A 27,989-nucleotide genomic window follows, 5' to 3' on the forward strand; every position below is an offset into this window, starting at 1 on the left:
CGAGGCGGTAGCCTTCTTTCAAGCGTTTACTCGGCTCGTGTCTGAAGCTCATAGACTTCTGGCAGCAGCGAGCTTTCAGAGCAGGTGGAAGATGGTGGATGGTGTCTACAGGGCTGCATGGGGCTCTGACCCCCGAAGGTGGATGCGGAGGTGTCAAGTGACCGGTGTCAGGCGGTGGCTGTGTTCCAGGGTGGCACGGAGGTCGGGCCGGCACCATGGCCACCTGGCGGGGTGCCTACCAGGTCCCTGCTGGCTGCACTGTTGTGCTGCAGGTGCCTCTGGGCAGCGGGTGGGTGTGGACCGCACAGTGTGGTTCAGCCTTGGCTACCAGACGCGGCATCGCTTCTTGGGGTGCATGAGGGACCCCTGGGTGCAGTGGAAGGTGTCAGCGAAGGCAGCCAGGTTCTGCAATGAGCCCAGCACCCTGCAGATGAGCGGGTGGACAGAACAGCCTGAGACAGGAGCCTGGGTGGGTTTGGGGGCACGGGTGTGGGCGGGGGCACTTGCCTGTACTTCAGGGGACTGTGGACGTCAGTCTTGATGGACTGGATGGCAAACTCAGGCCGGTAGGACCCGCACCACACCTGCAGGTGCACCAAGGGCGTGGCTACAAGGCTGTGGGGCTGGAAGGGTGCCCCTGGTTGTGGCAGGGGCCGGCAGCAGTCCCCACGGCCCAGGCTGCCCCTCAGGTGGGAGAGGAAGCCAGCAGGTGCTCTCTTCCCTGCACACTGACTGGCTCTTCCTAGCTCCCTCCCCTGCCAGCCTCTTCCTCCAGAAAGCCCTCCAGGACCACTGGTTCTGGTTCTGAGGTCTGGCCAGCTCACAGTGTCCCTTGAGGCCCTCTAGTGGGCCCTCCAAAGTGCCAGGCTGAGAAGTGGGCCCTCCAAAGGTGTGGTGGGGAGGCTGGGGGCGGGTGGGACAGGAGCTGCACCTGGGCGTAGTTGACGAAGAAGAGCTGATCGCAGGTCAGCTTCAGTCCTGGCAGCTGCTGGTCCTTGCCGCCCTCCTTGGTCCACTTTAAGTAAGCCTGCAGGCCCAAATGGGTGCTGGGCCTGGCCAGTCCTGCCAGGCCTTCTGAGCCCTTTGATCTCCATGCAGAATGGAGGTTGGCTCCAGGACCTGTGGACGGGGCCCTGCTCTGCAGCTTAGGGCCCTCGGGCACACCCCTGATTCCCAAGCTGCCTCTGCATGCTTACTCCAGCAGGGCTCCTTGGGGTCTGGCCAGGTGGCCTGCCAGCTGGTGCCCACCCGAATGGGTACCTGGTACCTAGGGCTCATCCATTCCTGGCTGTAGGTGAGGGATGCTGAGGTGGGTGGACATGCGGTCATTAGTCCACTACCTCACTTGGAGATGGAAAGTGGCCAGCTCAGGCTGGTTGAGGCCCAGGGCCTACCCATGGCCAGGAGGTGCTCTGGGGGCAATGCTGCCTGACCAGTCAGGAAGAGTCCCCAGGAAACAGTCTCAGCCCATGCTGAAGGCCCTCTGTCCCCTGCTCGAGGCTCCTGCTCAGACCCACCTTGTACGCCTGCCGCACTCCTCCGTTGTCCGCGATGTTCTCCCCCAGGGTGCTGTATCCGTTCACCTGTGTACAGAAGACAGGTGGGCGCGGGCCCCGGCCCCCCTTTCCCGCAGCACCAGGGCCGAGTGTGGGTGGGCGCGGTGGCGGGTGCTCACGTTCTGCTTGTCGGCCAGGTCCCAGGTGTAGTTGCTGTACTGGTAGACCATGCACTCCGACTGCTGCCGGAAGTGCCAGGCCGAGAAGTTGCTCCACCAGTCCAGCATGTTGCCGTTCTTGTCGAAGTTCCGGCCTGAGCAGGGCAGTGCGGAGCTGGCTGTCCCCCAGCCCCAGCCTGTACTTGCCCTCCCCCCAGCCAAGGCCTGTCCATGGCCTCCAGCCGACCCCAGGAGCTGGAGCTCACACTCATGGGCAGAGCCCGAGCCCTGCAGAGCCGGACACGCTCAGAGGGGACAGGGTGTGCTGCAGTGCTTCAGCCCCAGAGAGGGAGGGCTTCTGTGGTCCCCCACACCCTGACATTAGGGCCTGCTGTTACTGGGTCCTGGGGTCCTGGGGACACTGGGGTATGGCTCCCTGTGGACATGTGCTAACTTTCTAAACCCCAGGTGAGGGGACAGGGCCCCCAGGAGCACAGGGGTGCCCTTGGGGGATCCCCATGACCATCTTGGGGAAGTGACTTTGGAATCCAGCCCCTGTGCCCTTGTTGTGCCCCTGCTGGTTTCTCTGGATGGGGCCCTGGGCGGCATTCAAGACCTAATCTGCCCCAGCTCCCTCGAGTCCAGCACATGTTCCCCTGCCCTGGCCTGTGTCCCCCCAGACCTCCTTGGAGGCCCCAGGAGCTCCTGGAGACAGGTGTGTGGCTGGCAGGTGCAAATCTGGTCTGGAGACCCCGGCAGCCCCTTTACCGTTGTCATCAAAGCCATGTGTGATCTCGTGACCAATCACCATCCCGATGCCCCCGAAGTTCAAGGCCTGCGGCTGTTCCTTGCTGAAGAAGGGTGGCTGGAGGATCCCAGCAGGGAAAACTGTCCCCAAGGGGGGACAAAGAATAAACTGAGTGGGCACATCTGTGCGCCATGCTCAGGTGTCACCTCCAGGGTCCCACCATCCACTCCCGTGGCTGGGAGATAGACTCCCCCCCAAGGTATGGCTGAGGAAACAGGCTTAGAGGCCGAGAGGGTGGGGCTAGATCGGGGACCCTCTGGCCTCTTGGCCACTGTGTGCCTTCAGGGACTGCCCCCTGCATCTCCCTGACTCCTGCAGCTGCGCAGCCCTGAGGGCGACAGTGAGGTGCACTCCCCTTCTGGCACCCACGGGGGCGGGGCTGCCCAGGACTCTGGGGGCAGGGTGGGCAGCGAGGTGGCGGGCATACCAATCTGGTTTCGGTTTGGAGAGTAGAATGCGTTGACCACGGCAGCCCCGATGATCCAGCTGTGGTGAACACACCGTCACCTGGGCCCACGTCTGCTGGGCCCTTCCCTGGGCGCCTCCCTGCCCTGGCTGGCTACGCCTGTCCTGTCACAGTGGCCGTGCCAGAGCGCGTGCCATGCCTGGTCGTCCCAAGATCCAGGTACTCTCTGCACCTCCCCCAAACGGGGTTGGGGGGAGTCTGAGACAGGCCCAGTGTCCCTCCCCAGCCTCAGCCAAGCACAGGGCCACCCCGACCCAGTAGGTAGCTCCTGAAGGCCACACTGGCCACGCCACTCACAGATTCTGGTCCACCTTTTCCCGAAGCTTCTTGAGGCTCCTGTGGGCATTGGCCTTGAGGTTCTGCAACCCATTCTCAAAGTACAGGTCCTCTGAGAAGTTCAGCTATGAGAGAGGGGCGGCCACGGCGGTGCTCAGGCTGGGTCCTCGGAGGGACGGGCGAGGGGTCAAGGGTGGTCAGGGAAGGGCCTCGAGACTCGCCAGTAGCCAGCAATGGCCCCGGCTCTGGGTGCAGACGTTGGGGTGGGGGGATGAGTGGGGCCCTGGCCCTCAACATCTACCTCTGTGACTCTGAACCACCTGAGGACCTGAGTCCCCCGCCTGTAAGCTGAGATGATGCTAAAGCCACCCCAGGCTGTGGGAGGGTGCCTGGCCCAGAGCCCCGTGTCCCCTGTGGCGGTGTGGAGGCAGGGGCTGGGCGGTGGGCTGGGCGGTGGGCAGGACGGGCAGAGGTCCCGAGGGCACTGGGGGTAGGGGCGCACGCTGGAGTACTCCTCGTCTAAGTGCTTGTTCTCCTCCAGGATGTAGTCTGGGTAGCCGATCTGCTCCCGGATGCCCATGGCCTGAGGGCAAGAGGACTGGTTGTGCCCCGGCCCCCCGTAGGAGGCCACCTGCCAGTTCTGCCCCCTGCCTGGGACTAAGGGCCAAGGCCCCAAGAACTGTGTAGCCAGCCAGGGCCTGGGGAGTCGCCTATTTGTCCCACAGGTGCAGACCCCCTCTCCCTGGCCACAGCCCCTGCCCACAGCCTGTTCCTGGAGTGGCGGGGTTTCCACTCCTGATTCCCGCCCTGGGGCCGCCCCAGTGGGTGGAGGTCCTGACCTCGGGGCTGCTGGGGGCCTCTGAGGGGCTCGCCCACCTTCTCCTGGGCCTTCTTCTTAGACTCCTCGTCCATCCAGTTCAGCTCATCCAGGGTCTCCACAAACACAGCCCGCACCTTGTTGATGAGTTCTTTGACCTGGGGGCACATGGCCGGGCCCTGGACTCACCAGGGGGCTGTGTGGCCCACCTTCAGGGACACCTCTGGAGGTGTCCCCGGGCTGCCCCAGCTGGGGGCCTCCTGGGTGAGGTGTGGTGTGGGTATGGGGGCGACCACCTCCGTCCAGGGGCCCTGCCCTGGGGCTCAAGTCCCTGCAGGTGTGCAGAAGGCCTGCTGGCCCTGGGCTCACTGTGTGTAGATCTTGTGCCTGGCTCAGGTGGTCTGCAGGGCCCAGGGCTGGGGGCAGCAGGGATTTGGGGGTCAGAAGCACTGGGTGGCAAGGTTCCCTGGCCTCCCTCCGGGGCCCCTGGGACAAACACGTGCCCTCTGGATGTCCCTGAGCGAGATGCACAGGGGCCTGGCCTGGGTGTGCCCCGTGTGGAGGGCCCGCCTTCCCGTGGCAGGAGGCAGCACCCACCATGTTCTTGCTGTCCTTGGAGAAGGCCTTCTTGACGTAGAGGGAGCCCACGGCGCTCTCCATGTTGCTGTTCACGTAGCCCACGCACTCCTGCCAGCGCACCTCCTCCACCGTGGTGCCGTACAGCGCCTGGCATCGGGGTCTGCCTCACTGCGCCTGCCCTCATGGTGCACCCTCTCGCTGCACCCACAGCCCAGGTCCCGCGTGGGGCCCTGGGTCTGTGAGGCCAGCAGACCCACCCTGTCCCTGGTCTTGGGGTGCCACCGGCCAAAGTGGGACGTGGGACATGGGATGTCTCAGACTTGCTTCCGAGTGCTGGCTGTGGGTGTGGGAGCTGGACAGCTGTGGGGCTCCCACCCACCCAGGCCAGGTGCTGGGCCACTACTCTGGGAGAGGTGGGGTCATCTGCTGGGCCTGTCCTCCCTCCGCCCTGGTTATCTGCCTCCAAGACACAGGGCTAGTATTGACCCTAGAGCAAGCTCTGGGGACTGTGTCCACCCTGGCCACCAGCCCCAGGCCCCTGGGCCCTGTTTCCCTACCACTGAAGTGGTGATGAGACCGCATGCCCGTGTGTCCCCAGGGGTGGAAGGGGAAGACATGGAAATGTGATCCGGCCAGCGAGTGCCCTGCCCGGTGCCCGGCTGCCCCTCCTGGCTGCGGGATTGCCTGCCTTTGGGAAGCTGGCTTGCCCCTTTGCTGGGTCTGGCCTCCTGGGCTGCCTGCTCCTGCCTCTGGGCCTCTGCCCTGGCTCTCTGCTCCCTGCAACTCTCCCCTGGTCTCTTTACTGCCCTGAAGGTCAAAGTCACCTCCATGTGGCAGCTTGCTCTGTTCCTGTCCCCTCCCTTCAGTCACACTTGCTTTGGACAGGAGATTTCTGCTTTGCTGACTGCTGGTTGTTGACTGCCCCAGGGGCAGGTGCTGGGCCTGCACAGCCCATGCTTTGCCCCATGGCCTCCTGTGGGGCCCCCAGCTTATGCTCAGTCACCTGTGAAGGAGCAGGGCCCGGCCCCGGGCACCCTGGAGCCCCGCAGCAGGGAGCGCTCACCTTGCGATAGTTCCCGCGAGCGTCCTTGAATCGCTGGCTCAGGGTGCTGATGCGATCCAGCACCAGGCGCCAGACCAGGTAGTTCTGCATGGTCCTGGGGCAGGAGGCAGGGCCGAGAGTGGGCTGCAGCTTGGCCTGCTCATCCTGCCCACAGAGCTCCGGGTGCCAGAGCGACCCAGGCGTCAGTCGGCCTGCCCCTCGTTTCTACATCAGGCTCCACAGCTGCTAAGGGTGACCTCCCTTGTCCCCGCACCCGAGGGCACCTACTTGATGCAGCCCTCTCCTGAGAGCGGAGCTGTGTGTGTGGAGGGGGCAGCGACACACAAGCTGCCGCCCTTGGGCCCCTCTCTGGGCCTCACCTGGGAGGGTACATGTGGATGATCTCTTCAAGGTTCTGCAGGTAAGGAATGCCATAGACCACCACCTCCTCATCGGGCAGCAGCGTGATCTTGACCGAGGACAGCACGGATTGTATGAACAGAGTCCAATTGAATCCCTGCAGGAGGAGGGAGCAGGGGGAGATGGACAGCTCCCGGGCACCCAGGAAACCCAGCCCCACCAAGGAGTACCCAGAGGAGGGGAGCAGGGAGCAGTACAGCACTTGGAACCAGGAGAGCAGGGGTGGCCGTCCACAGAGTCCAGGGGCCCGGAGGCAGGTGAGAGTGTGTGAAAAGTTAAGTGTGATTAATGAAATCCCTGTGAGAAATAACAGTAGAAACAACGAGCAGAAAATATAAATGGTCTCACAGGTTAAGTAAACTGACTCTTTCAGTTGAAATAGTCCCACAAATTTCCAGGCCCGTCTGTTTTTTCCAGTGCATTCCATCTGACATTTAGGGGGAACAGACTGTTAATCTTAAGCAGACTCTCCAGGGAGGAGAAAAAGGAGAAAAAACCGTTTCAACTTGATTAATGAGTCCAAGAATAGCCTTAGTATTAAGGACCAGGGTAAGGAGATAATAAGAAAACACTAACCAGTGTTATGATAGTATATGCAAAAATTCTGAGCAAAATATTAGCAGATAGAATGCAGCTGATCCCAGGGGTCAATGGCCTACGTCACAGGCCAGCTATTTGAGGAATACAAGTTTGGTGTCACATTTCAAAATCAAATCAGTAGAATTCACTATGGTAACTGGATAAATGAGGAGAGTGACATGATAATTCTGATAGATACAGAAAGGGCACTTAGTAAAATTCACCATCGCTCACTATAAAGACTCTTGGCAAGCTAAAAATAGTTCTGTGACCTCATGTGGGAAATCTACAAACAGTTCCAGCCACGGCGGGGACCTGTCCGGCAGGCCAGACTGGCGAGGCCCGGCCCCGCTGCCTGACCCAGGGCGACAGGCCGAGTCTCCCACCAGGACGGCAGGCGGCGTCCCACCAGGGTGAAGCGGGACCAACGAGGATTGGCGGGGGACGCTTCCCGCGTGGCGCTTCCCCAGATGGCGTGATTTCTTGTGTATAAAGTCTGAGAATCTGCAGATGAATTATCAGGACTAACCAGGGAGCTGAGGAACACCCCTGTTTCCCAAGGTGGGATCTCTGTGCGGGACTGACCACACAGAGCACTCACCCCGCCACGCACAGAGGCCCTGGGAATAAACCTGGGGCGAGCTGCAAGAGAGCTGGGAATCCAGCTCCACAGAACTCAGAGAAATGGGAAGTCATGAATGAATGGAGGCTTCTATAGGGCTCAGAGGTGGGAAGTGCGGAAGATGTGGTGCAGTCCTCAAAGCACTTCCTAGCAGAATCCCAGCAAGCGCTTTGTGCTGATTGAAGGTTTTATATGAAAATGCAGGGGCTGGAGTGGGGCTCAGTGGCAGAGCGCTTGCCTGGCATGTGTGAAACCCTGGGCTCGATTCTCAGCACCACATATAAATAAATGAATAAAATAAAGGTTCAGCAACAAATAAACTATATTTTAAAAAAATGCAAAAAGTCCAGAACAGTTCAGACAACCTTCTTTTTTGTACTGGGGATTGAACTCAGGATGCTTTACCACTGAGCCACACCCCAGCCCGTCTTTAAAAAAATTTTTTTTATGGACCTTTATTTTATTCATTTATTTATACTCGATGCCGAGAATCACACCCAGGTCCTCACACCTGCTAGACAAGTGCTCTACCACTGAGCCACAGCCCAGCCCCGGCCCCCAGTCCTTTTTATTTTTTATTTTGAGACAGGGTCTTGCTAAGTTGCTGAGACTGGCCTTGATCTTGGATCCTCCTGCCTCAGCCTCCGGAGTTGCTGGGATTACAGGCCTGCGCCACCATTCCTGACCAATACAGATAGTCTTTTGAAGGACCAAGTTGCCAAACTGATTGGATATCAAGCCTCCTCAGAAAGCTGCAGTAGCGAAGGTGACCGTGGCTGGCACATGGACAGAGACCAACGGAACAGAAGAGTGTCCAGAGACACACAGAAACACACTTGGTTTACACCAAAGATGGCACTTGCCAGTGGTCAGGGGGTCATCTTATCAGCAGATGGAGTGGTCATGGGAGATTCCTAAGGAAGAGACCAGACAACCCTCCATCTCACTGTGGCTGCCAACCAGTTCAGGGCAGACTGCAGGCCTGGACGCCCTGGAGGGCAGAGAGTCCAGACAGACGCTGGAACATCAGCATGCAGAGAAGATTGCTACGCCTTTGATAAGTCGATAAACTGGACGAAAAGAAGGGCCTGCTGCGGGAGTGGGGACGCGAGCTGCTCATAGGAGGACACTGGCCATCAAGGGGTGCTTCTGGAGCAGGCAAGAGCTCCGCCAGCAGCAGGGGAAAGGCAGACAGCTGCAAGACCAGGGCAAGGGACTGAGCGACACTCCCAGAAGAGGGAGCCGAGGTCAGTGGACGGAAACGGCACCCAGCCTCATGGGCATCGGACAAGCCCAGCTGGACCCAGATGCAGTGCCACACACGCCCGAGGTGGGTTGGGGAGAAAGGTGGGCGTCACCCAGCCCTGGTGAGGCGTGTGGACCGTGAGCCGCGGGGAAGGCCTGCACGTGCCGCCCACAACTGAATGGCCCCTCCCACCTGGCACTGCCCGCGCACCGCGGACAATGGTGCCGCAGCCCATCATGGAGCTGTTCCGGGGAGCCCAGAGCGGAGCCCCGCCAGCCCAGTTGGGGGCCAGGGTGCAGCTGCCTCGTTCCCAGCTGTCACTCTGCGCTAGATGCAGGCATGTGGGGTCACCTCGAGGTGTGGGACAGGAGCCTGGGGTCAACATCAGGCGCCACATCCCTGCTCCTCATGTGGGGGTGAGGGCGTGGTGCCCAGGGGGGAGATGGCAGCAGGGGCACACGGGGCCTCTGGTGCCTTGGCCGGGTCCTGTCACTGGGCACTTCACAAGCCACCTACCACCACTCCCAGGCCACCCCAGGCGCCTCCAGGCCACCTGAGGACTTCCTCCCGCCTCCTGCATCTGGCCCTGAGGGCTCTTCCTTCAAGATCAGCACAGCCTCCACCATGCCCACTGCCCGGCCTGCCCTGCCCTGCCTGGCCCCAAGCCCTCTCACAGGAGTCCAGGCCTTTATATGGCCCCCAGGCTGATGCAGTCCACTGACTCAGCCCCCAACCCCTCGCAGCCCTGCCTGGGGCCCTTGGTGGCCCCGACAGCCAGGCAGTCTCCCTGGCCCCTCTCCCCATGGCCAGCACTGGCCCTGCGTGGCTTCCTGCTTTCCTGCACATTCCGGGTCACTCGCCTGCCGTCCCTCCCTGGGTGGGCCAGGCTTCTATGCCCCGATGGAGCCCAGTCCTGGCCCTGCAGAGGTCTGCTGGCCAGGGAGCCAGGGGCTGGGTTGGGGGAGGGGTGTTGCCGCTGGGCATCTCTCGGGGCCAGTGTGCAGGACAGGGACCGGGCCTCCCAGGACACCAGGGGTGATGAGCGGGGTCCAGGGCTCTCTCCAGGGCTCCAGTCTTATCCTTGGGAGAGCCGTGAGTGTGGATGCTCATGTGACTGGTCAGGAGGGAGGAGCTCCAGGTCCGTTTTCCTCCCGCTGACTTCCTTTGCCACAGCTGCTGAGGTTGGACCTGCACTGCTTCTGCCCCTCCTGGATGCCCCTGGAGGTTGGACCTGCACTGCTTCTGCCCCTCCTGGATACCCCTGGAGGTTGGACCTGCACTGCTTCTGCCCCTCCTGGATGCCCCTGGAGGTTGGACCTGCACTGCTTCTGCCCCTCCTGGATGCCCCTGGAGGTTGGACCTGCACTGCTTCTGCCCCTCCTGGATGCCCCTGGAGGTTGGACCTGCACTGCTTCTGCCCCTCCTGGATGCCCCTGGAGGTTGGACCTGCACTGCTTCTGCCCCTCCTGGATGCCCCTGGAGGTTGGACCTGCACTGCTTCTGCCCCTCCTGGATATCCCTGGAGCAGGCCAGCCCCTCAGGGCAGGGCTGGGGTGGGCTGAGCCACTGCCGGGCTGGGGGCCAGATCCCTGCCCTTGGCTAGGTTGCTTCTCTGCTGCCCCCCAGCCCAAGGCTCTGATCTCCAGGCAGGGGAGGGCCATGGGAGCCACCACGGTCAGGGTGGGCAGAGCCCCTGGGTCGGGAAGACCTTAGGACAGTCTGCAGCCCCCCCCATCCTGTTTCTTGATAAACTGGGGTCACCCAACCCTCATGGTGAGACATGGTGACTGCCCCGATGACAGGTGGTGACTGCTGTCCCTCTGGGATTGGTCACCATGCTTGGTTGTGCTCAGCATATTACCCTTGGGTGCAGCGAGTTGGGCCCTGCCTGGGGGTCATGGTTGAAGCACATGGGGGTGAGGTCAGGCCCGGGCCGGCGCTGGCGCTGGCCTCCGGTGCACGCCAGCCTCACCTTCAGGGAAAACTTGTGCTGGAGGTCTTTCAGGTTCATCCTGTGGTACAGGGCCGTGACGTCGTGCCTCTCCTCCTGGGGCACTGTGGCCTGCATGTAGGCTGGGGTCACGTGGGGTGGGTGGCCGGAGCCTGGCCGAAGACCCCTGGCCCGGTCCCCGGCCCCGCCTCACGTTGGCCAGGTGCGTCTCCAGTTCCAGCACCTGCGTCATGTCCTTCCGCACTAGCTTGTTGTCCTTGGGGAGCTTCATGTCCTTCCGCAGCATGGTGGCCACCGATATCATGAACTGCAGGTAGGCTTCCCGCACCTGGGCCAAAGGACCGTGGATGGAGTTGGGCCGCCTCGGCCGCCTCGGCCGCCTCGGCCACCATGGAGCGCTCTGTGGGGTGGGGTGGGTGATGACGTGGAGCAGCCCCCCGGGAGCCCGTCTGGCCAACCTCAGCCCCCAGGCTCTGCAGCGCACAGTGCCCTGTCCTGCCCAGCTCAGAGCCCTGTGGCCCCATCACACTCCCAGAACAGCTGTGTGTCCGTGGACCTGCTGTCCACCCAAACTGTGGTGTTGGGCCCACACCAGGGTCACACCAGACGGCTCACACTCGGCCGCTCCTGACCAGCTCCATCCCTGCTGACCAAGTGACCCATGCCCCAGCCTCTGTGGCAGAGGGCTCTGAAGGGCTGGCGCTGCAGGCACCTGTGAGGCTCATGTTGTGCGAGGAAGCCTGGGGTGGGGGCTCCTAGCCAGACTGAGACCCCCTTTCCCCTCCCATCCTGGGAGGGGCTTTCCTCAGGGCAAAGGAGCCGCAGAGGCCACCTCTGTACGGTGCTCTGCACCAGGCGGAGGCCACCCCTGTACGCTGCTCTGCGCCAGGCGGAGGCCACCCCTGTACGCTGCTCTGCGCCAGGCGGAGGCCACCCCTGTACGCTGCTCTGCGCCAGGCGGAGGCCACCCCTGTACGCTGCTCTGCGCCAGGCGGAGGCCACCCCTGTACGCTGCTCTGCGCCAGGCGGAGGCCACCCCTGTACGCTGCTCTGCGCCAGGCGGAGGCCACCCCTGTACGCTGCTCTGCGCCAGGCGGAGGCCACCCCTGTACGCTGCTCTGCGCCAGGCGGAGGCCACCCCTGTACGCTGCTCTGCGCCAGGCGGAGGCCACCCCTGTACGCTGCTCTGTGCCAGGCGGAGGCCACCTCTGTACGCTGCTCTGTGCCAGGCGGAGGCCACCCCTGTACGCTGCTCTGCACCAGGAGGGCCAGTGCCCCCTGCAGGTCTGATTGAGGTGGCCCATGGACAGGACACTCCAGCTCCTGATGTCTGAGGATTCTCCCGACCCCGGGGCTCCATGCTTCGGCGTCAGCCGTCCTTCTTCCTGACCTGACCCATCCTTCAAAGCTCAGCTCACTGCCCCTCTGCCAGGAGGTCCCCAGGGCTCCCAGCTCTTCCATCGGGGCCACCCACACCTCCTGCCTTTCCTGCTCTGCTCCTGGGGTACCCCACCCCCTACCTGCTCTCTGCTCTCTGACTTCCCTGACCCCAGCCCCCTTGCCCTGGCTGGCCTTTCTGGACTCTTGTCTCTCTCTCCTGACTGAGCCCCTTGCTACAGGAGCAGAATGTGGGCTCGGGCCCAGCTGCTCATGCTGGGCATGTCTGTGCAGACCCTGGCAGTGTGGCCTGGCTCTGCATGGCAGGGCTGGTTGGGGCTGGCAGGTGGCCCCCCAGGCTGCCTGCTGGCTGAGCTCTCCTGAGACTGGCAGAGGGTGTTGAAGGTGAGTCCTGGCTCTGCGTCCCTGGCATCCAGTGCCAGGCTGGACCCTGGAACTGGCCACAGAAGCTTGCTGTGGGCTGCAAGGGTCAGTGGACCATGGAGCCCTTGGCCCCAGTAGGCCCTGAGGTGGGAGGGGGCAGGCCCAGCATGGGCGGAAGGGCCCCAGCTCACCTTCTTGCTGTCACCCTCGCTGAAGTAGTACTCTCGGGAGGGCATGCCCAAGGTGGGCTGGTCTACCTGGAAACACAGAGGGTATGACCTTGGGCAAGAGCCCGGGGTCCACAGCCTGCAGCACCCCTCCCAGGACTGTGCCCAGTGGGATACTCGCACCCCTGAGGGTAGATGCTATAGAGTGTCACCCCAGGAGCCTAAACTAGCTCTGAGTGACAGGGAGGCTGGGCAGGGCCTGGAGGGCAGGACTGGGGGAGCCAGAGAAGGGTGGAGGGCCAGGCCCTGCAGGGCCCCTCGGTGCCCCCCCTCCCGGAGTGGCCTCACACGTGTTTCCCTGGGGCCCTGGGAGTAGGCTTCCTGCCCTGGTGCCAAAGGCCCCCTTGTCCCTGAGAACCACAGAAATCCTGCTCCGTGCCTTCCGTCCCCAGAGGCTCAGATGTGGGCCAGGAAAGGGCTCAGGGAGCCCAGGCCCTGAGCACACAGCCCCACTGCCCGGGCCTGTGTCGTCCCCCGCCCCACTCCGTCCCTGCCTGGCCGGCCTGGGGCGCGTACGTAGATGATGTGGCGGCTGGAGTTCTGGTCGTCGTTCCAGATGAAGAGGTCGATGAGCACGCGCCTGTTGAACTGAGCGTTCATCAGGGCCAGCTGCTGCTCCAGCTTCCACTGGGGGCCTGGGGAGTCACGCCCACTCTGGAGACCGTCAGGGCCTGGGGTCTCAGCCCAGCCCTCGCCAGGCAACGCGTCTGCCTCCTAAGCCCAGAGCTCCAGGTGGAGGGGACCCTTGCCCGGGTGGGGGTGACGAGCTGACTGTGGGCCCAGAGGGCTGGAGCGCGAGGGAGGGGTCACACCTCCCCACATGGGCCACAGGGACAACTGGGTCCCCAGTGCAGCACTGCGTGGGGGCCGCTAACTGCTCTGTGGTCACTCCGGACCCCGAGTTGGAGGGGTCCCAGAGCACGCTCGGAACTGGGAGTCTGGGATTCCGGGAGGGGTGCCCTCGGCAGAGCTTCGGGGTCAGCCCTAGGAAGCCCCAGTCACAGATGGCACTTGCTCTCTGGCTAGGACCCTGAGCCTGCTCCCAGGGCCCTGAGGTAGGTGCTGGCAGAGATGGGCCTCTGGGGACTTCCTGAGAGCTGGCAGCCAGACAGGTGGGTGGCCTCCCCTGGAGGGCCTGGGTCCCCAGGTGTCCCAGGGGCTATGTCCACTTGTCTGTTCTCCAGGCTGTCTCCAGGCCTGGCCTCACCTTTGGTCTCATTCCATTTGTCCATGAGCACTGGCCACCCTCCCACGGTCTCTAGGACGTCCAACAGGGGCCGAGAGTCTCGCTTCTCTATCACGCCTAAGAAGGGGAAGAGGGAGGCTCACATGCCTGACCCGGGCCCCAGGGGACATGTCACACCCAGCCCACACCCCCTTCACAGGATCAGCATCTTAGCACAGGCGTGGAGGGGGCTGGGGCTGGCGAGAGCACACGGCCCTAGGACAGGGCAGGGACCTGGGGGCTGGCAGCAGGTGAGTGAGCCTAGGAAAGCAATGGCCAGCCTGACCAGCACTGCCACCGTGGTCCCCAGAATCGGCAGCCCTGGGTGTTCCAGCGGGGGTGGGGCTGTGCTGGGGGCTAGAGATGATGGCTGGAACCCAAGACAGGCACTCCCGGTGCAGAGCGGGTCTGCGGAGGCTCAGGAGAGCAGCCACCCAGAAGTAAGTGCAGGCCGTGCAGAAAAGGCAGAGACGGAGGACGGCCACGGCACCCATGCACACCCACACATGTGCCTGCACAGAGCACACCCACAGAGCACACACGTGCTAGACACGCACACCATGCACATGTGTGTACACACCACAGAAACACGTGTGTATAACACAGAGACACTCGCGATGGTTGTGTACTACGCGCACACATGCAGCACTCACACATGCATGCTTCTCCTGGGCTCCCGGCGGGACCCCTGCTGCCTGGACAGAGAGCCTGGGTGTGAGCGAGATCACAGGGCAGCTGACCACAGGTCTGCTTATGGACCCGCAGGCCAGGTGGAGGGCACAGCGCACAGACCCATGGCCTGAGCCCTGGGCAGTGTCCACTCCCACGCCTGGGCCCTGGCAGGAGCAGCCCGCCTGCAGGTCTCACCAGGGCCCTTCCCTGGGGTTGGTTTCCTGCTGGGGGTGGCTGAGTCCCTGTACTGGGCCCAGGGGATGCTCAGGTTCCCTGCAGAGTGCTCTCAGCTGGACCCTCTTCCTGCAGACACCCGGAGCCCCCCGGGGGGCGGGGACGTGCAGACAGACCACCTGGCGCCCACTCACTCTCGTTCATGCAGGAGCGGTACAGCATCTTGGCCTTCTCCACTGCGGGCCGGTCCTTGTCAGTGGACTTCTCCAGCACACCTGAGGGCAGAGGAGATGTGGACCGAGGCCTGAGGTGACTGCTGGGGGCCAGGGTCAGCAGGCCTGTGCCCTGGGAGCTCCTGATAAAGGGGAGACCCAGGAGGCCCCGGGACTGCACTGAGAGACCCAGCCAGCCCCCCGTCCTGGCTCAGCGCTGTCCCCACGCTGCTCCTGGGTGGTGGCTGCTCCACCTTTGAGGATGACCTCCAGCTCATCACGCAGGATGTCGAAGACACTGTACCGCGAGCTGGTCTCGGGGATCACGTGACGCCGCAGCCAGCCTCCGCAGGCGTACTGGTAGAAGTCGTCACAGGGCTCCTTGGTTGGGTCCATGTTCCGCAGGATCCTAGCAGCTGCTTGTCCCAGGGCGGGGTGTAGATGGCCTGACTTGACTATCTGCTCACGGAGTCTCCCTCCCCAACCAGCTGCAGCCGTGTGCCCCTGGGAGGGTCAGTCACCCTCTCTGAGCCACGTAAGGCTGGAATCAAAGGTGGGTTCAAGTCTGGGGCTGCTGCTCAAGGACCACCTTGAAGCCTCCTGGCTTCCTGAGTCTCACTTCTGGGGACACAGCAGTCTGACCTGAGAGGCCCTGGGTGGAGATGAGCCTGGCTCCAGGCGGCTGGCCCTGCCCTTGAGCTGGCGCCAGCTCCTGGCTCCTGGCAGGACCTGAGCCTCTCAGCCATCAGGTGTGCTTAGCCCCCACCTGGGGTTGGCTTCCTGCTGGGGGTGGCTGAGTCCCTGTGCTGGGCCCAGGGGGTGCTCAGGCTCCCTGCAGAGTGCTCTCAGTTGGACCCCCTTCCTGCAGACACCCGGAGCCCCCCCTTGAATTCTGGTCCCTTGGAGGCTGGGGACGTGCAGACAGACCACCTGGCGCTGCAGGACCGACTCTGGCAGAAGCGCCTGCTGGAGTCTCTCCTATCCCTTCCCCACCCCACCTGTGCAAATGGCAGCCTCTGACCCCAACAGGAGACCACGTGTGCAGAGCAGAGCCCTGGTCCTCAGAGCCACCAGGCTGCAGCTGCAGGGGCAGGAAGGAGGTGCAGGGAGCCCCAGCAAGCCCAGCCCCCCACTCCAGGAGGGCCCTGGGTGGGCTGCGCCTCACCTGCCATCACGCAGCCCGAGGTGGTGCAGACGTCCGCAGGCGAGGACTCTTTGATGGCTGGAGAGGTGTGAGTGCCCGGGAGTACCCGGGAGTACGGTGGTCAGGGCGGGTGGGCCGTCCTCACCACGCCTCCACCCCAGAGCCGTCCAGCCTCAGCCTCAGGGCATTTCTGCAGCACAGCCCAGGGCTTCCCCAAGTGCAGCTCGGATGACCCATGAGTGACCCAGGGCCCCTTTTACATCCCCTGCCCCCACTGGCCCTGCAGTGGCCAGGCCCCTGAGGCTGACGCTGGCCATGCCTTCCTGCCTCCATTGTCGGGGACCTGCTCCTCCAGGTGCACCCTGTGCTGACCCACCCTGCCCTTGTCCCAGCTGGATGCCTCATAGGCAGTGCCCAGTGGCTCCCCAGCACCCAGCTCTGACCCAGCAGGTGCTCACGGTCGGCGTCCCTGCACCGTCCTCTCTCCCCCCCCACCCTTCCTGCACCCATGCGTGGCTCCCGGCCCTCCAGGGAGACCCCGCCCCGCGGCAGGCTTGGTTGCCGAGCCCACCTCCTTGGGGCTGTCTGGCAGGGAAGGCAAAGGCTACCTCGGGGTTTTCGTTTCACGGTGGTCGTCTCTTCCTGGGAGAAGTACAGCCGGCTAGTCAAGGGGGGCAGCTGCTTCCCTGGGGAGAGACACGCTCTCAGCTGGCCTCCAGCCTCGGCCTCCAAAGGACAGCACCAGTGTCCCTGCAGGGCCGGTTCTGCAGCCCCCGCCCACCACAGTGAAGGATGATCACCAGGGAACCGGGTGGCTGGCACAGGACAGAACTGTCTTCCTCTGTCTGCTTCCTGCTGGGCCCTAGCAGGAGGCAGACCCCTGACTTGCTAGGCCCACCCTGGCCTGTTCCACCCAACCAGGCTCCATCGATTGGGCAGCTCCTGGAGTCCCACCAGGGAGGCACCCTAGGCCCTTCCTAGGGAGGTGACCCTACCCTGGAAGCCTCCTCTCTGGCCCCTGCACCCTCTCACACCCCCTCTGCTGAAGGTCAAGGCCACCCTCCCCTCCTCTCCACTACATGCAGGGGTCAGCACGGGGTCTTCTGAGAGGACTGTCAATTGTCTGGAGGGGAGTGTGGGGGACAGAAGGTGGAACCCCAGGTTGGGGTAGAGGGTGAGCCAGGCCTGGCCTCTCAGATCTGGCTTGTGGTTCCATTTCCCCACCGAAGAGGCAGCAGACCTGGGGAGGGGAACAGGGGCTGGTCTGCTCAGCCCTGAGCACACAAGGTGCTGGGGCTGGGAACTCGTCCGGTGCTCCTGGTCCCACCATTCAGGGGCCAGTGATCCGACTCTGAGGCCTGCACTAGGGCGTCCCTCTGGTGGCCACAGGAGCAGGCTCTGCAAGCTCCAGCAGCAGAGGAAGTGACCATTCAAATGCAAACCCGAGCTCGGAGGGAAGAGGCCAGAAAATGAGCTGTGACTGCTTCACAGGTGCTGGCTGATCTCAGGAACCCGAGCCTGGGGGGACTCTGGACCTCAGGAGGCCACAGCCCCTGTGAAGGAGTGGACTGAAGGACCGGTGACCTCCAGGGTTAGGGTGTGGCTCACGGGTGAGACGGTGCCAGAAAGGTCTGGAGGAGAGATGACAGGGCGACACCCTTAACCCAGCCAGCGATCGACTCCCTGGTGGGACTGACTGAGGGCACTGGAGGCCAGAGGGGTGTGGCTGGAGGGGGTGGGATTGGGGCTGGGGCGGTGGGGTCTATATTTGGGTCTGGAGCTGGACCCTCTCTCTGCTTCCTGATCACCTGGTGAGCTGCTTCCCTCCACCACTCTCTCCCACCGTGATGCTCAGCCTCACCCCCAGCCCCAAGGAATGGAGCCAAATAAACCTGTCCCCCTCTATAATCGTCCTGGTCAGATCCCCTAGTCACAGCAGCAACGAGGTGACAAGGAGGAGAAGGGGCTTGGCCGACCGTGACTCCCACCCCACCAAGGTGAACAAGTCTTGCAACCACGCGTGAGTTTTAGCAGTGGGGGCTTAGGGAACCAGATTCTAGAAAGTGCGAGCCCTTCCCAGGCCAGGAGAGACTCTGGCTGCCCTGGCCCGTAGGCTGCTCACAGCCGTGCCCCTGGGTGTGGGGTGGGGGTCCTAGGAGAGCCCGCCCACAGCAGTGCCTTCATATAGGCCGTCACAGGGTTCACGGAGGGGCCTGCAGCTGGCGGAGTGGTCCCCACAGCAAGCCTTTGTCAGGGCGCATCGCCTAAGCCCCTAAGCGACAGGGTCGTGTAGGAAAGGCGGAGCACGGAGGGACATGGGCGGGTGGCAGAAAGAGTGCGTGGAGGTGGGACTCGGCTTCCCTCCCGGAGAGGAGAACTGGTCACAGCTGTGATGGGCCGAGAACCCACAGGAGCAGGTGGAGGTCAGTGTGGGTCGAGCAAACCAAGCACAAAGGGAAAGAGTCACACGGGACTGGTTCAGTACCGAGAGGAAAGCAAACAGGTGGAAGCCAGAAAGCTCCGTTTTCAAATGCCGTGATCCTCTAGGGAGAAAGTCCCAAAGAACTGCCAAGATGCTCCCACAACTAGAAACTAGCCTGCTCAGGGACCCAAGACTGACACCCAGGGCCAATGGCTTGCCTCTGCCCCCGAAGAGCAACTGGCATTCCAAGTTGGGGGTGATGCCATTTATAACAGCACCGAGATGGATAGAGTCAGGTAGGAGTCTAACAAAACAACAAAATGGGAGCTTTATGTGGGCTATCAAGCACGGCTTAAAAAGTCACACATCTGCATGAACAGGAGGGAGCCTGTGTCCATGGGTGGAGGGTTAGTCTCACTAAGAATTCATTCTCCCCAGCTTGGCCTGTGGGTCTCCCACCCAAGGCTCAGCAAGCCATTTGTCACACGTACAGACTCTGCTCAGGCTGGCGTGGAGGGGCAAGGGACTAGCCTGGGGACACAATGGTGAAGAAGAGCCAAGCGGGAAGGAGCATGGCACTTGACCCCAAGACCCACCATGACCTGCGTGTTACCAGCCAGCAGCCCACGGGCCAAAGAAGAGACACGCGGCAAGAAACAGGTCATCGGGGCAGAACGGAGAGCCCACAGATAGACCCACAGGACACGGGAAAGGGACAGAGCCATGTACCCGAGAGAGGGCCCGGGACCAAGGCCACCGGCTGCAGAACTAGCTCAGGAGAGACCACAAGACTAGTTCAACACAGAGCTATCCAATGTCTGGAGAAAACACTGAAGAAGAGGTGTGGGGCTTCAGGCTGGGTGAAGACTTTAAATGTGACATAAACAGCACGATCCAAAAAAGACAAAGTGTAATCTGATGTCATTAAGTTTAAAACCTTCTGTTCTGTAAAAGATCTGTTAAGAGAATAAAAAGGTCAGACGCAGTCAGAAAAAAAACAGGCATCAGACAAGACGCTTTTATCCAAAATGTACAAAGAACGCTTCAAACTTGAGCCTAAGAAAACAACACCGACGGAAAACGGGCGAAAGATCTGACCCTCACCGCAGGAGGTGCCCGGGGGGTGGAAAGGAACACGGCCAGATGCAGCCCCTCAGTTTCCATCAGGGAGCGGCGGACTCCGACCACGAGGAGGTCCCACGACTCCGACCACGAGGAGGTCCCACGCGCCTGTTGGAGGGCTAAAAGCAGGCCTGGCGATGCCGACGCTGGCAGGGCTGCAGAGCCGCGGGGACTGGTGCCGGGGGCGGGTGGGAGCCGGGCCCACTCATCTTGGAAGACAGACAAACTCAGTTCAGTCGGAGAAGATGATCCAGCTACCACACTCTTCGGTGTTTACCCCTCGGATTCGAAAACATGTCGCCACCAAGAATCCTGCACGTGACTCCCCTGAGAAGGTCCAACCACGCTGGTGGCCACGCCGGCCTGGGGAGCCAGCGCCCATGTCCTGGGCCTGGGGAGATGCGGCTGAGACTCAGCGAGCCGCAGTCCCAGGCTGGCAGCGTCCCCAGGTTCCCGTGGAGACCACGTGCCCTCAGAGGGAAACTGCCTCGGTTCCCAGGAGACAGAGTCCCGGAGACAAAGCCAGTTTGGATGTGATTTATGTTTATGGAAAGAAAATCTCCCCAGTGAGAACACAAACAGCAGAACTAGAGCCCGAGTGTTTGCGGTTTGAGCTCTTTGATCCAGAGAAGGGCACCCCCAACCCTCACCTCTGCACCGGTGCCTCGGCCACAGACTGCCATGGCTCCCACTGATGGGCAGGGGACACTGGGCCCCCCGACCGTGGGTGACCCGTGGGGCTCCCTCTAGCCAATGGATCGGGGTGGGATGACAGTGCTCCAGCTCTGGGCCCGCTGGGTCCGGTGTGCTTTCCTGTCCTGGTGAATTTCTGTCACTTCCAGGGGAGGAACCTGCCCAGGTCCTTGGGGTGGATGAAATTCCCAAGGAACAGAGCTACCCCAATTGAACCTGACCGATCGGCTGACCCCCGCCAAAAGGTGGGTGTATCCTGTCACATAATTTCTCTGTGCCAGTGAGTATGGGTGGGTGTTTTTTAAAGCTTCAATAGTCAGTTGATGTGGAAAACAAGTATGTTTGAAACAGAGAAAATAAAATGATCAAGAATAAAGACAAGGCCGGGTGCACTGGCACACGCCTGTCATCCCAGTGGCTCGGGAGGCTGAGGCAGGAGGATTGCAGATTCAAAGCCAGCCTCAGCAACGGTGAGGCACTAAGCAACTCGGTGGGACCCTTTTTCTAAATAAAATACAGAATAGGGCTGGGGATGTGGCTTAGGGATTGAGGGTCCCCAAGTTCAAACCCCAGTACCCTCCTGCTCCCCCCCCAAATAAAGACAAGAAATATTTAAAAAATAAATTTGGAAAATAATCAGTTGAAAATTCTGGACCTAAGACCTTGTAGTTGTTGAGGTTTATAAACAGCCACAAACCCAAACTGGATGAGTTGAGCTGAAGAGAGACTTAGTGGGTTGGCATGAGGTTCTAAAGCGTTTACCTGGAACGTGGGACAAAGTCAAAAAGAGATGGAAAAGATGAGGGGAGTCGAGAGCTGGAGGACAGTGAGCAGAATGAGCACGTGTGGAGCCAGACCCCAGGAGGAGAGGACAGAGGACATGTGAGAGGTGATGTCCAAACAGATGGTGGCTAAAGATCTCCAAAACCGATGAACATATCAAGGCTTCACAACAGGGATCACAACAAATCCAAAGTGGAACCAAGGATTCTGTGGCCGGATCTCTCCCCGTCAGCACGCAGACCAGCAAGGAGCGAGGGAAAGCGGGTCTGCCTACAGGAGGGGCACGGTCGGAGCCACGGTCGGAGCCACGGTCGGAGCCACGGCAGTTTTCTGAAAGCAGTTGTGGCTGGCGGTCAGAAGGCAGCAAACCACCGGAGACCCTGAGAGAGAGGGTTGGGCCCTGGTGTGATAACCAGCTAAACTATCCCGAAAGATGAATGCTAGGCCGATTCCAAGTCACCAGAAGTCTAGACCACTGGCGATTTATGATTTTAGAGCAGGGCTTCCCCTCGTGTCGGGCCACAGAAAGCCCCGAGGTGCTGGAGGTCCTGATTTGGAGGACTCGCTTTAGAAGACTCCTGGGCTCTCCAGGGTGAGGCCTGGGGTGAACGCACGCTTCCTTGTATCTGCCCAGGGACCTGTGCTGAAGCCGTAAGCGCCCGGGACTATATTTGGAGGTTGGGCCTTTGATGGGAGATAAAGGTCAAGGGTGGGGCCCTAACTGGGTTGGAAGGGTCTCCCTACAGAAAAGCAAGGGACACCAGAGCTCGCTGGGCCCCCAGAGGAGAATGCAGTGAGAGGAGGCCATCTGCGAGCCTCAGAGAGAACCCTCACCGAGACCCAGCCGGCTGGCACCTGGTCTTGGACTTCTAGTGTTCAGAACCGTGAGAAGCAGCATTTCTGATCCTGAAGCCACCCAGCCCACGGCACTCCCTGAGGCCCGAGCAGACTGAGATAGGCTCAGACTGACAGGCCACTGCTTCACCGTTTCCCTGGGCATTCCAGTTATCAGGCACGCTCGGTGAACTCTGTCCCAAACCAAGGCTTCCCAAGCTCCAGCGTGCAGATGAGTCACCTGGGCACGGTGTCAACACAGGCACGGGTTCCTGGCTTGTCCCTAACAGCAGCAGCACGGGCACAGGGCGGGGGTGTGCATGAGAAGAGTTAGTCAATGCTCACGTTGTCCGGAAGAAACTATGGAGATATTACTCCAAAGTTTAATATACACCTAAAATTTCAGCCAGAGTAGTTCTACCTTCTTCCTAGGAACGTCAGAAGCCATGACAAAAATATCATTTCCTTCCCAACCATAAGAAAAGCCAGATGGTCCACAAAAACCACCACTTTCCTGGATCCCATTCAGGAAAGACCCACGGTCCCAGGATAACTGGAACACAGGTCCCAGGATACCTGGGACACGGAATCTTGGAGTTTTGGAGGACCTGGAGCCCTTCCAGGAGAAGTTGGGTCGTGGGGTAGCTTCGCGTCTGCAGGGTCTGGAAGTAAGAGATGTTCCACAGAAGGAGTCAGGGCGAAGTCAGCTGCCCTTTATCCAGAAGCATGGCCGAGCCCCTCAGATGTCAGTGGAGACCCCTGACATCTGGGAGCGTCCATGAACCCACAAGTTCCTCCTGCGGCTCTTGCCAGGTGCATGAGAAAGATGGCTCGGGTCTTGGAAGACGGGAGGGAGCCTCCCTGGGGGCCCTGAGACGCAGGGCCCACTCTGGCAGAGATACAGGCACAAAACCACTTCCACTTGCCAGGGCCCTTTCTTTGGGAGCAAGAGATCTAAACCCCTGGGGGCAGGTGACCCCTGCCATCCCCAGAGGCAAAATCCCACAGCTCTCCATGAAGGTGGCGATACACACCTTTAGCCCAGGGAGAAGGACGAGACCCTCTGGGCCCAGGAGCCTAGAATGACCTCCAGCAGAGGTCTGCTGCCACTGGTGGGCAGGGTGCTCAGGCATGGGGCCGAGCCTTGCTGATGTGGGCACGGGGCAGGGCACGCACGCCTGCCTAGGACTGAGACTCAGCCGGCACCAGAATGCCCCTGCCTGCCCCAAGAGCCTACTGCTGGTCAGCACAGCCGTCCACCACGAGTGGAGGGTCAGCCCATTTTTTGTTGCTACCACAAATTACCAGGGGCCGGGTCCTTTGAAATCTGTTTATTTAGCCCACAGTTTAAGAAGGTGAAAGTCCAAAGGCAGCAGCCCATCAGATTGGCCCTGGGAGGCCTCCTGGCAGATGGCCCATGATGCAAGTATTTCTAGAGGGAAAGACAGAGCGGGGAAGGACCTGTCCTGCTCTCTCATGAGAAAGGAAGAGGGGAGGAAAGGAACAGGGAGAGCGAGAAAGGGCAAGAGAAATACCTGAAAAGGTGGCGTGTATTTTCCAAAATGAGTGAAAGACGGAGAACTGTGAGCCACAACACTGAAGGGCACCCCACAGGACAGGGGCCAGAACTTCACACTCAGCCCAGACCCCACAGAGACTCCCCACAGCCTGGCTGCTGGGGACCTGGGAGACGCTCATCCAGGCTCCAGGAGAGGGAGCCGCTTAGAGACCAGGGGGTGAAGGTGGAGCACAGCAGGCTCCCCAGGAGATGGTGCGAGGCGGCGGCGACGGAGTGACCCGCCTGGAAAAGACCCGAGAGCCCCCCCAGAGCGGGGGTCTCTCAGAACAGGTGCGAGTGAAGACTCTCCAGACAACCAAGTGGGGAGGTGACGTGCAGCTCGCCTGCCGTCCAGGAGCCACAGGACGGAGCGTGGGGGATGGCTAGAAAGGAAGAAGGACTGGTGTGTCGCCCGGATGTGGGACTCGTGGGGTTCTGGAAGAGAACTGGCCCCTTGTGTTGTAGACGCAAATGATGCCACCTTGTGCAGTGCCCAGCAGAGACAGCGACGTGGGCAAGACTCACCCTCTGAAGACCTGGAGTCTCACTGTGAGAGTCCAGGGACCCTGGGAGGCAGCCCGAGGCCGCCCATTAAAACTTACCCAGGGTCTCGGGCCACAAAGGAGAAAGTGCTGTTCAGGTCAGAAACTGGCAGAACGCCCCCCCCCCCTTTATTCAAGCTTGTGACCTTTTGCAGGTAAGAGACAGCAAATGATAACTACTTGTGCAAAACTAAAAGCTGCTTGCTGTTTTAAAAAATGTTTTTGGAGCAGAGATTAGAAAGGTTAGGAGAAGAATTTAAAAATTTAGAAATGCCACCTTGAATTGAGTTACATCCCGAGTGACTAGCATGATACTGTCGATTTAGACTCTGGCTGCGTGTGGCAGCGTCCCACAGCTGAAATCTGCTTTAAAAAGCACATGGTTTTGTTATGGGAGATGGGTCAGGACAGGCCTTGAAATAAGAATGATTTGGCAGAAAAAAAGGATAACTCTTCAAACAAGTTGGTAATGATAAGGAAACAAAGTAAGAATGAATACAGGAACTGCAATCCATTATCCTCTACCGTTCAGCTCTGAAAACACACCATAGAAAGTGGTAAGTGAGCTGGGTGCTGTGGTGCATGCCTGTAATCCCAGAGCTTGGGAGGCCAAGACAGGAGGATCACAAGTCCAAAGCCAGTCTCAGCAACTTAGCAAGGTCCTAAGCAACTCAGTGAGACCCTGTCTCTAAATAAAATACAAAATAAGGTTGGGGATGTGGCTCAGTGGTAGGGTGCCCCCGAGTTCTATCCCTGGCACCCCCCACCCCCCAAAAAAGTGGTAAATGCTGAGTGTGGGTTTCATGGGAAGCCATAGTTATGCCTGTGTTGGGAAGTGGAGATCTGGGTGCCTTCCAACCAGATGTCAGGAGCAATACTGATGGGCCAATGGCAGACTCTGACATTTGAGGATTGCACTGACCACCAACAGCACGACGGACAGTTTTCTAATTGTCACTGGTGTATGAAGTCATGAACCCTTCAGTGAGGCTCTCATGCCAGTGCTCCTGATGTGCGTTCACAGCAGGAAACCAAGGCACAGAGGAGTCATGGAAACCACCCGAGCACAGGCATCTGGGTTTGGAGAGTGGGGTGGCCAGCGGGGCTGTCCACTTGAAGTCTGGGTGTTAGCCACAGCCACATGGTGCCCACTCACGGTCTACACCATGTAGCAAAGAGCCGAGGGTGGACAGTGAGCTCCATATGCATGAGGAGGCGCCCTGGTCCAGGGGCTGGTGCTGTTTCTGTACAGGCCAGAGGTTCTGTGGCCATGCATGGTCACCACCTCTCTACTCACATTGCCGGCCAGCAGAGAGCAGCCACAGGCCGTGCTGCGTGAGTGGGTGCTGCTGTGTCCAACAGACCTGTATCTACAGAAGCAGGCGGGGGGCCGTGGCGCCAGGGGAAGAGCAGGACTGCTTCTGTGGCGCAGAATCCAGGATGGGCAGGGTTGGGGCACAGGACTGTCATGTGACTTTGTTATAAAAAGGCTTATTGGTGACCTTCAATAGCCAATAATTAAATGAACAAATCGAAGATAACCATCCAAAGGACAGAAATATAAAAGTTCCAAGCGAGTTGAGGGAACATGGAGTGAATCGTGATAGAGCAATTCAGAAGGCGGGAGAAGAGTAAAGGCAGGCAGGAGAACACCGCGGAGAGGGGGCGCTGTGGTGCTGCCTGGGAACTGCAGAGAGGGGGCGCTGTGGTGCTGCCGGGAACCGCAGACAGGGAGAAGACAAAGACCAAACCCACCACCCACCACTGCCAGGTGCACCTGGGAGGCAAAGCCCATGAAGTTTCAAGGGAAAAGAATGGAAAGGATAGAGCAAGCCATTCCACTGAGCAATTCCACTGAGCACTGCGTGTTCACTCAGGCAGGAGGACGGAGACCAAAGAACTCAGGGCAAAGAGCGGTGCTCAGACCCCCTGGGCGGCTGCATGGCATTCGTGGAAGATAGAGGATTCTCTATGTATATCTAAATGTGAAACCTGCCTCATACTTATAAAGCCAAGCTTTGGTTTTATTTAAGTCTGTGCCCATGTGATAATACAGCCCTAAACATCTAAGGTGGATAAATGGATACAAGAAACTGACACCACTGTTTGCATACACACGTGCGCACGCACACACGCACTGAAGATCAAGAGAATGAAGAAGACAAGGCCTGCAGGAGTTGCTGACCTCGCGGCCACGGAGGAGCACTTCCAGCAGCATCAGGGCTGCGTGTCCCACCAGGGCACCTGCACTGTGGGGACGGAGCCAGAGTCAGCCCTCCGGCCAGCCCCAGCAAGCACCAGAGAACCTCACCAAGAACAGCTCAAACCGGGGCTTCTGGCAACTGCACAAGTAAGCCAGAAACCGGCAAAAATTTAAATCTAGAAATTAAGGAAATAAATCTAAATCACTCACACATCAAGAAAGAACATGGAAATGAGAAAGCACACTTGGAAACGAACAACGAACAGGCTGCATGTAGAAGCTCCTGCCCCCTCATCCAGGACTGAGGCCAAGGTTAGCCTGGGTCATTCCTGGGGGGTCACAGCTGAGGAGCCCAAGGCTGCAGGCCCCGGAGGGCCAGGGAGAGCCCAATTGTCCAAGAGCTCAGTATGCAGGAGGGGAGGGAGAGGTGGGCAAGAAATGGGGGCAGAGGTGTGAAGGCGGGAGGAGGCAGAGAGCTCACCGAGGACCCACACACTGCCAGGGGGAGTGAGGGCCTCTTCTCTTGCAGGGTGGGCTCCTGCAGAGGCAGGAGAGGGGCCCCTTGCACGCTGAAGCTGGGTTCCCTGTTCCCTGTAAGCCTCAAAGCCAGGTGTTTTGAGAGCCCTGAACCAAGGTTCCCTGGGCCCTGGACCCTCCAGGAGAGCTTCCTGCCCCTGGACCTGGCAGTGCCCATCTGACCCTGCAGGAGGCCCTGGGGGGCCAGAGACCACAGTGACTACTGGGCAGCTGCCCCACTCCACAAGGCTCCTGCAGGCAGCCTGGCCTGTGGATGCCCATCCTGTCCTCGGGCAGCACCCACTTCTGTTCTGCAGGAACAGCTGCCAACAATGGATGGGTGGCTCCTGAGGGACATTGAGTGACATGGCCACAACACCCTGTTCCTAGAACCAGGCCAGGCAAGCCCTTCACCTGCATGTCCGTGTCCTGTGCCCCCCACAGCAGGACAGCAGTCAGCGCTGGTGTGTGAGCTCCACCGGCCATGTGCACAGGAACCCGAGGCTCAGGGAGGATGGGGGCTGGCCAGGGGCTGGGTGGCAGCTCACGTTGACCAGGGCTGCCCGGTGCCTGGGCGTTCACCCCACTCCACCTGAAGAGGAGCATTCTGGTTCCTCCACGTGGGTCTTTGTGGGGGAGAGCAAAGGAGAAGGGGCACCAGGGCAGCCCGGGGTTGCTGAGGGCAGTCCTGGCCACACCTCCATCTCCGTGGGTACCCAGAATGGCCCTTCCCACCGTCTTGCAATTAGCAGACTCTGTCTCAGAAGCCACTGGGCCCAGGGACTACAGCTGGGGCCTCTGGCAGGGCAGGGGTGGATGCTGGCACAGAGGAAGGCGGCCAGGTGAGCAGAGCCTGGCAGGGGTGGGACCCAGCTCAGGAGCCCGGGCTCCTCCTGCTGGGCTGGCCAGGAACTGCAGCTGTGCTCTGCGGGCTGCTCCGCCAAGGCCTGGGAGGGGGCCTGCGGGATGGGGCAGGGGCCTGCCTTTGGCATCCAGAAGTCCTGCAGAGGCAGAGGGGGTGGAGGCAGAGCCCGCAGAGCCCGCAGGAGCAGCTGTGACGCAGAGCTTTCTGAAAGGGGCTACTGGTTCCCCACAGGGCAGCGTCCCTCTGGGACCCTCTCTGTTGCCGGTGGTAGGACTCTGAGGGCCTCTGGGACCTGGGCTGCCCCTCAGGCCCCACTGGGGGCAAGCAGGCCTGTGGGGCGGGGTGGGTGGTGGGGGGCAGCGTCCTCACTCACCTCTGCTGTAGAGGATGCCCAGGACCACCAGGGCTGCTGTCACCAGCAGCAGCAGCGCCCACTCTAGGAAGCCTCTGCGCTTCTGCGCGGGTGGGCTGGCTCTCTCCGTCCCCATTGGGCTTTCCGACTTCCCCATTAGCAAAGTTCTGGATGGGAGAGCGCACAGCTGAGCACCCCCGGCCAAGGGCAGGGAGAGGTGGCAA

At 60.7% G+C, this 27,989-nt stretch overlaps 1 protein-coding gene across 1 annotated transcript; it reads right to left on the minus strand.

Annotated features, from left to right (window-relative positions):
• Nucleotides 1–77: 77 nt before the first annotated feature.
• On the minus strand, nt 78–27,922 carry Mmel1 (membrane metalloendopeptidase like 1). Its single transcript, XM_026380508.2, has 23 exons — nt 27,787–27,922; nt 16,484–16,561; nt 15,897–15,953; nt 14,986–15,147; nt 14,714–14,794; nt 13,656–13,751; nt 12,965–13,083; nt 12,413–12,478; nt 10,654–10,788; nt 10,482–10,571; nt 6,023–6,159; nt 5,664–5,757; nt 4,619–4,747; nt 4,081–4,179; nt 3,707–3,787; nt 3,226–3,329; nt 2,890–2,948; nt 2,423–2,542; nt 1,676–1,809; nt 1,518–1,583; nt 932–1,027; nt 508–584; nt 78–424 (listed from the first exon to the last, which is right to left on the minus strand). The coding sequence occupies exons 1-23, from the start codon at nt 27,920–27,922 to the stop codon at nt 325–327; spliced, it is 2,316 nt and encodes a 771-aa protein (XP_026236293.1). The 3' UTR covers nt 78–324.
• Nucleotides 27,923–27,989: the final 67 nt, after the last annotated feature.

The sequence above is a fragment of the Urocitellus parryii genome, chromosome 11, assembly GCF_045843805.1.
Source record: "Urocitellus parryii isolate mUroPar1 chromosome 11, mUroPar1.hap1, whole genome shotgun sequence".
Classification (NCBI taxonomy): Eukaryota; Metazoa; Chordata; class Mammalia; order Rodentia; family Sciuridae; genus Urocitellus; species Urocitellus parryii.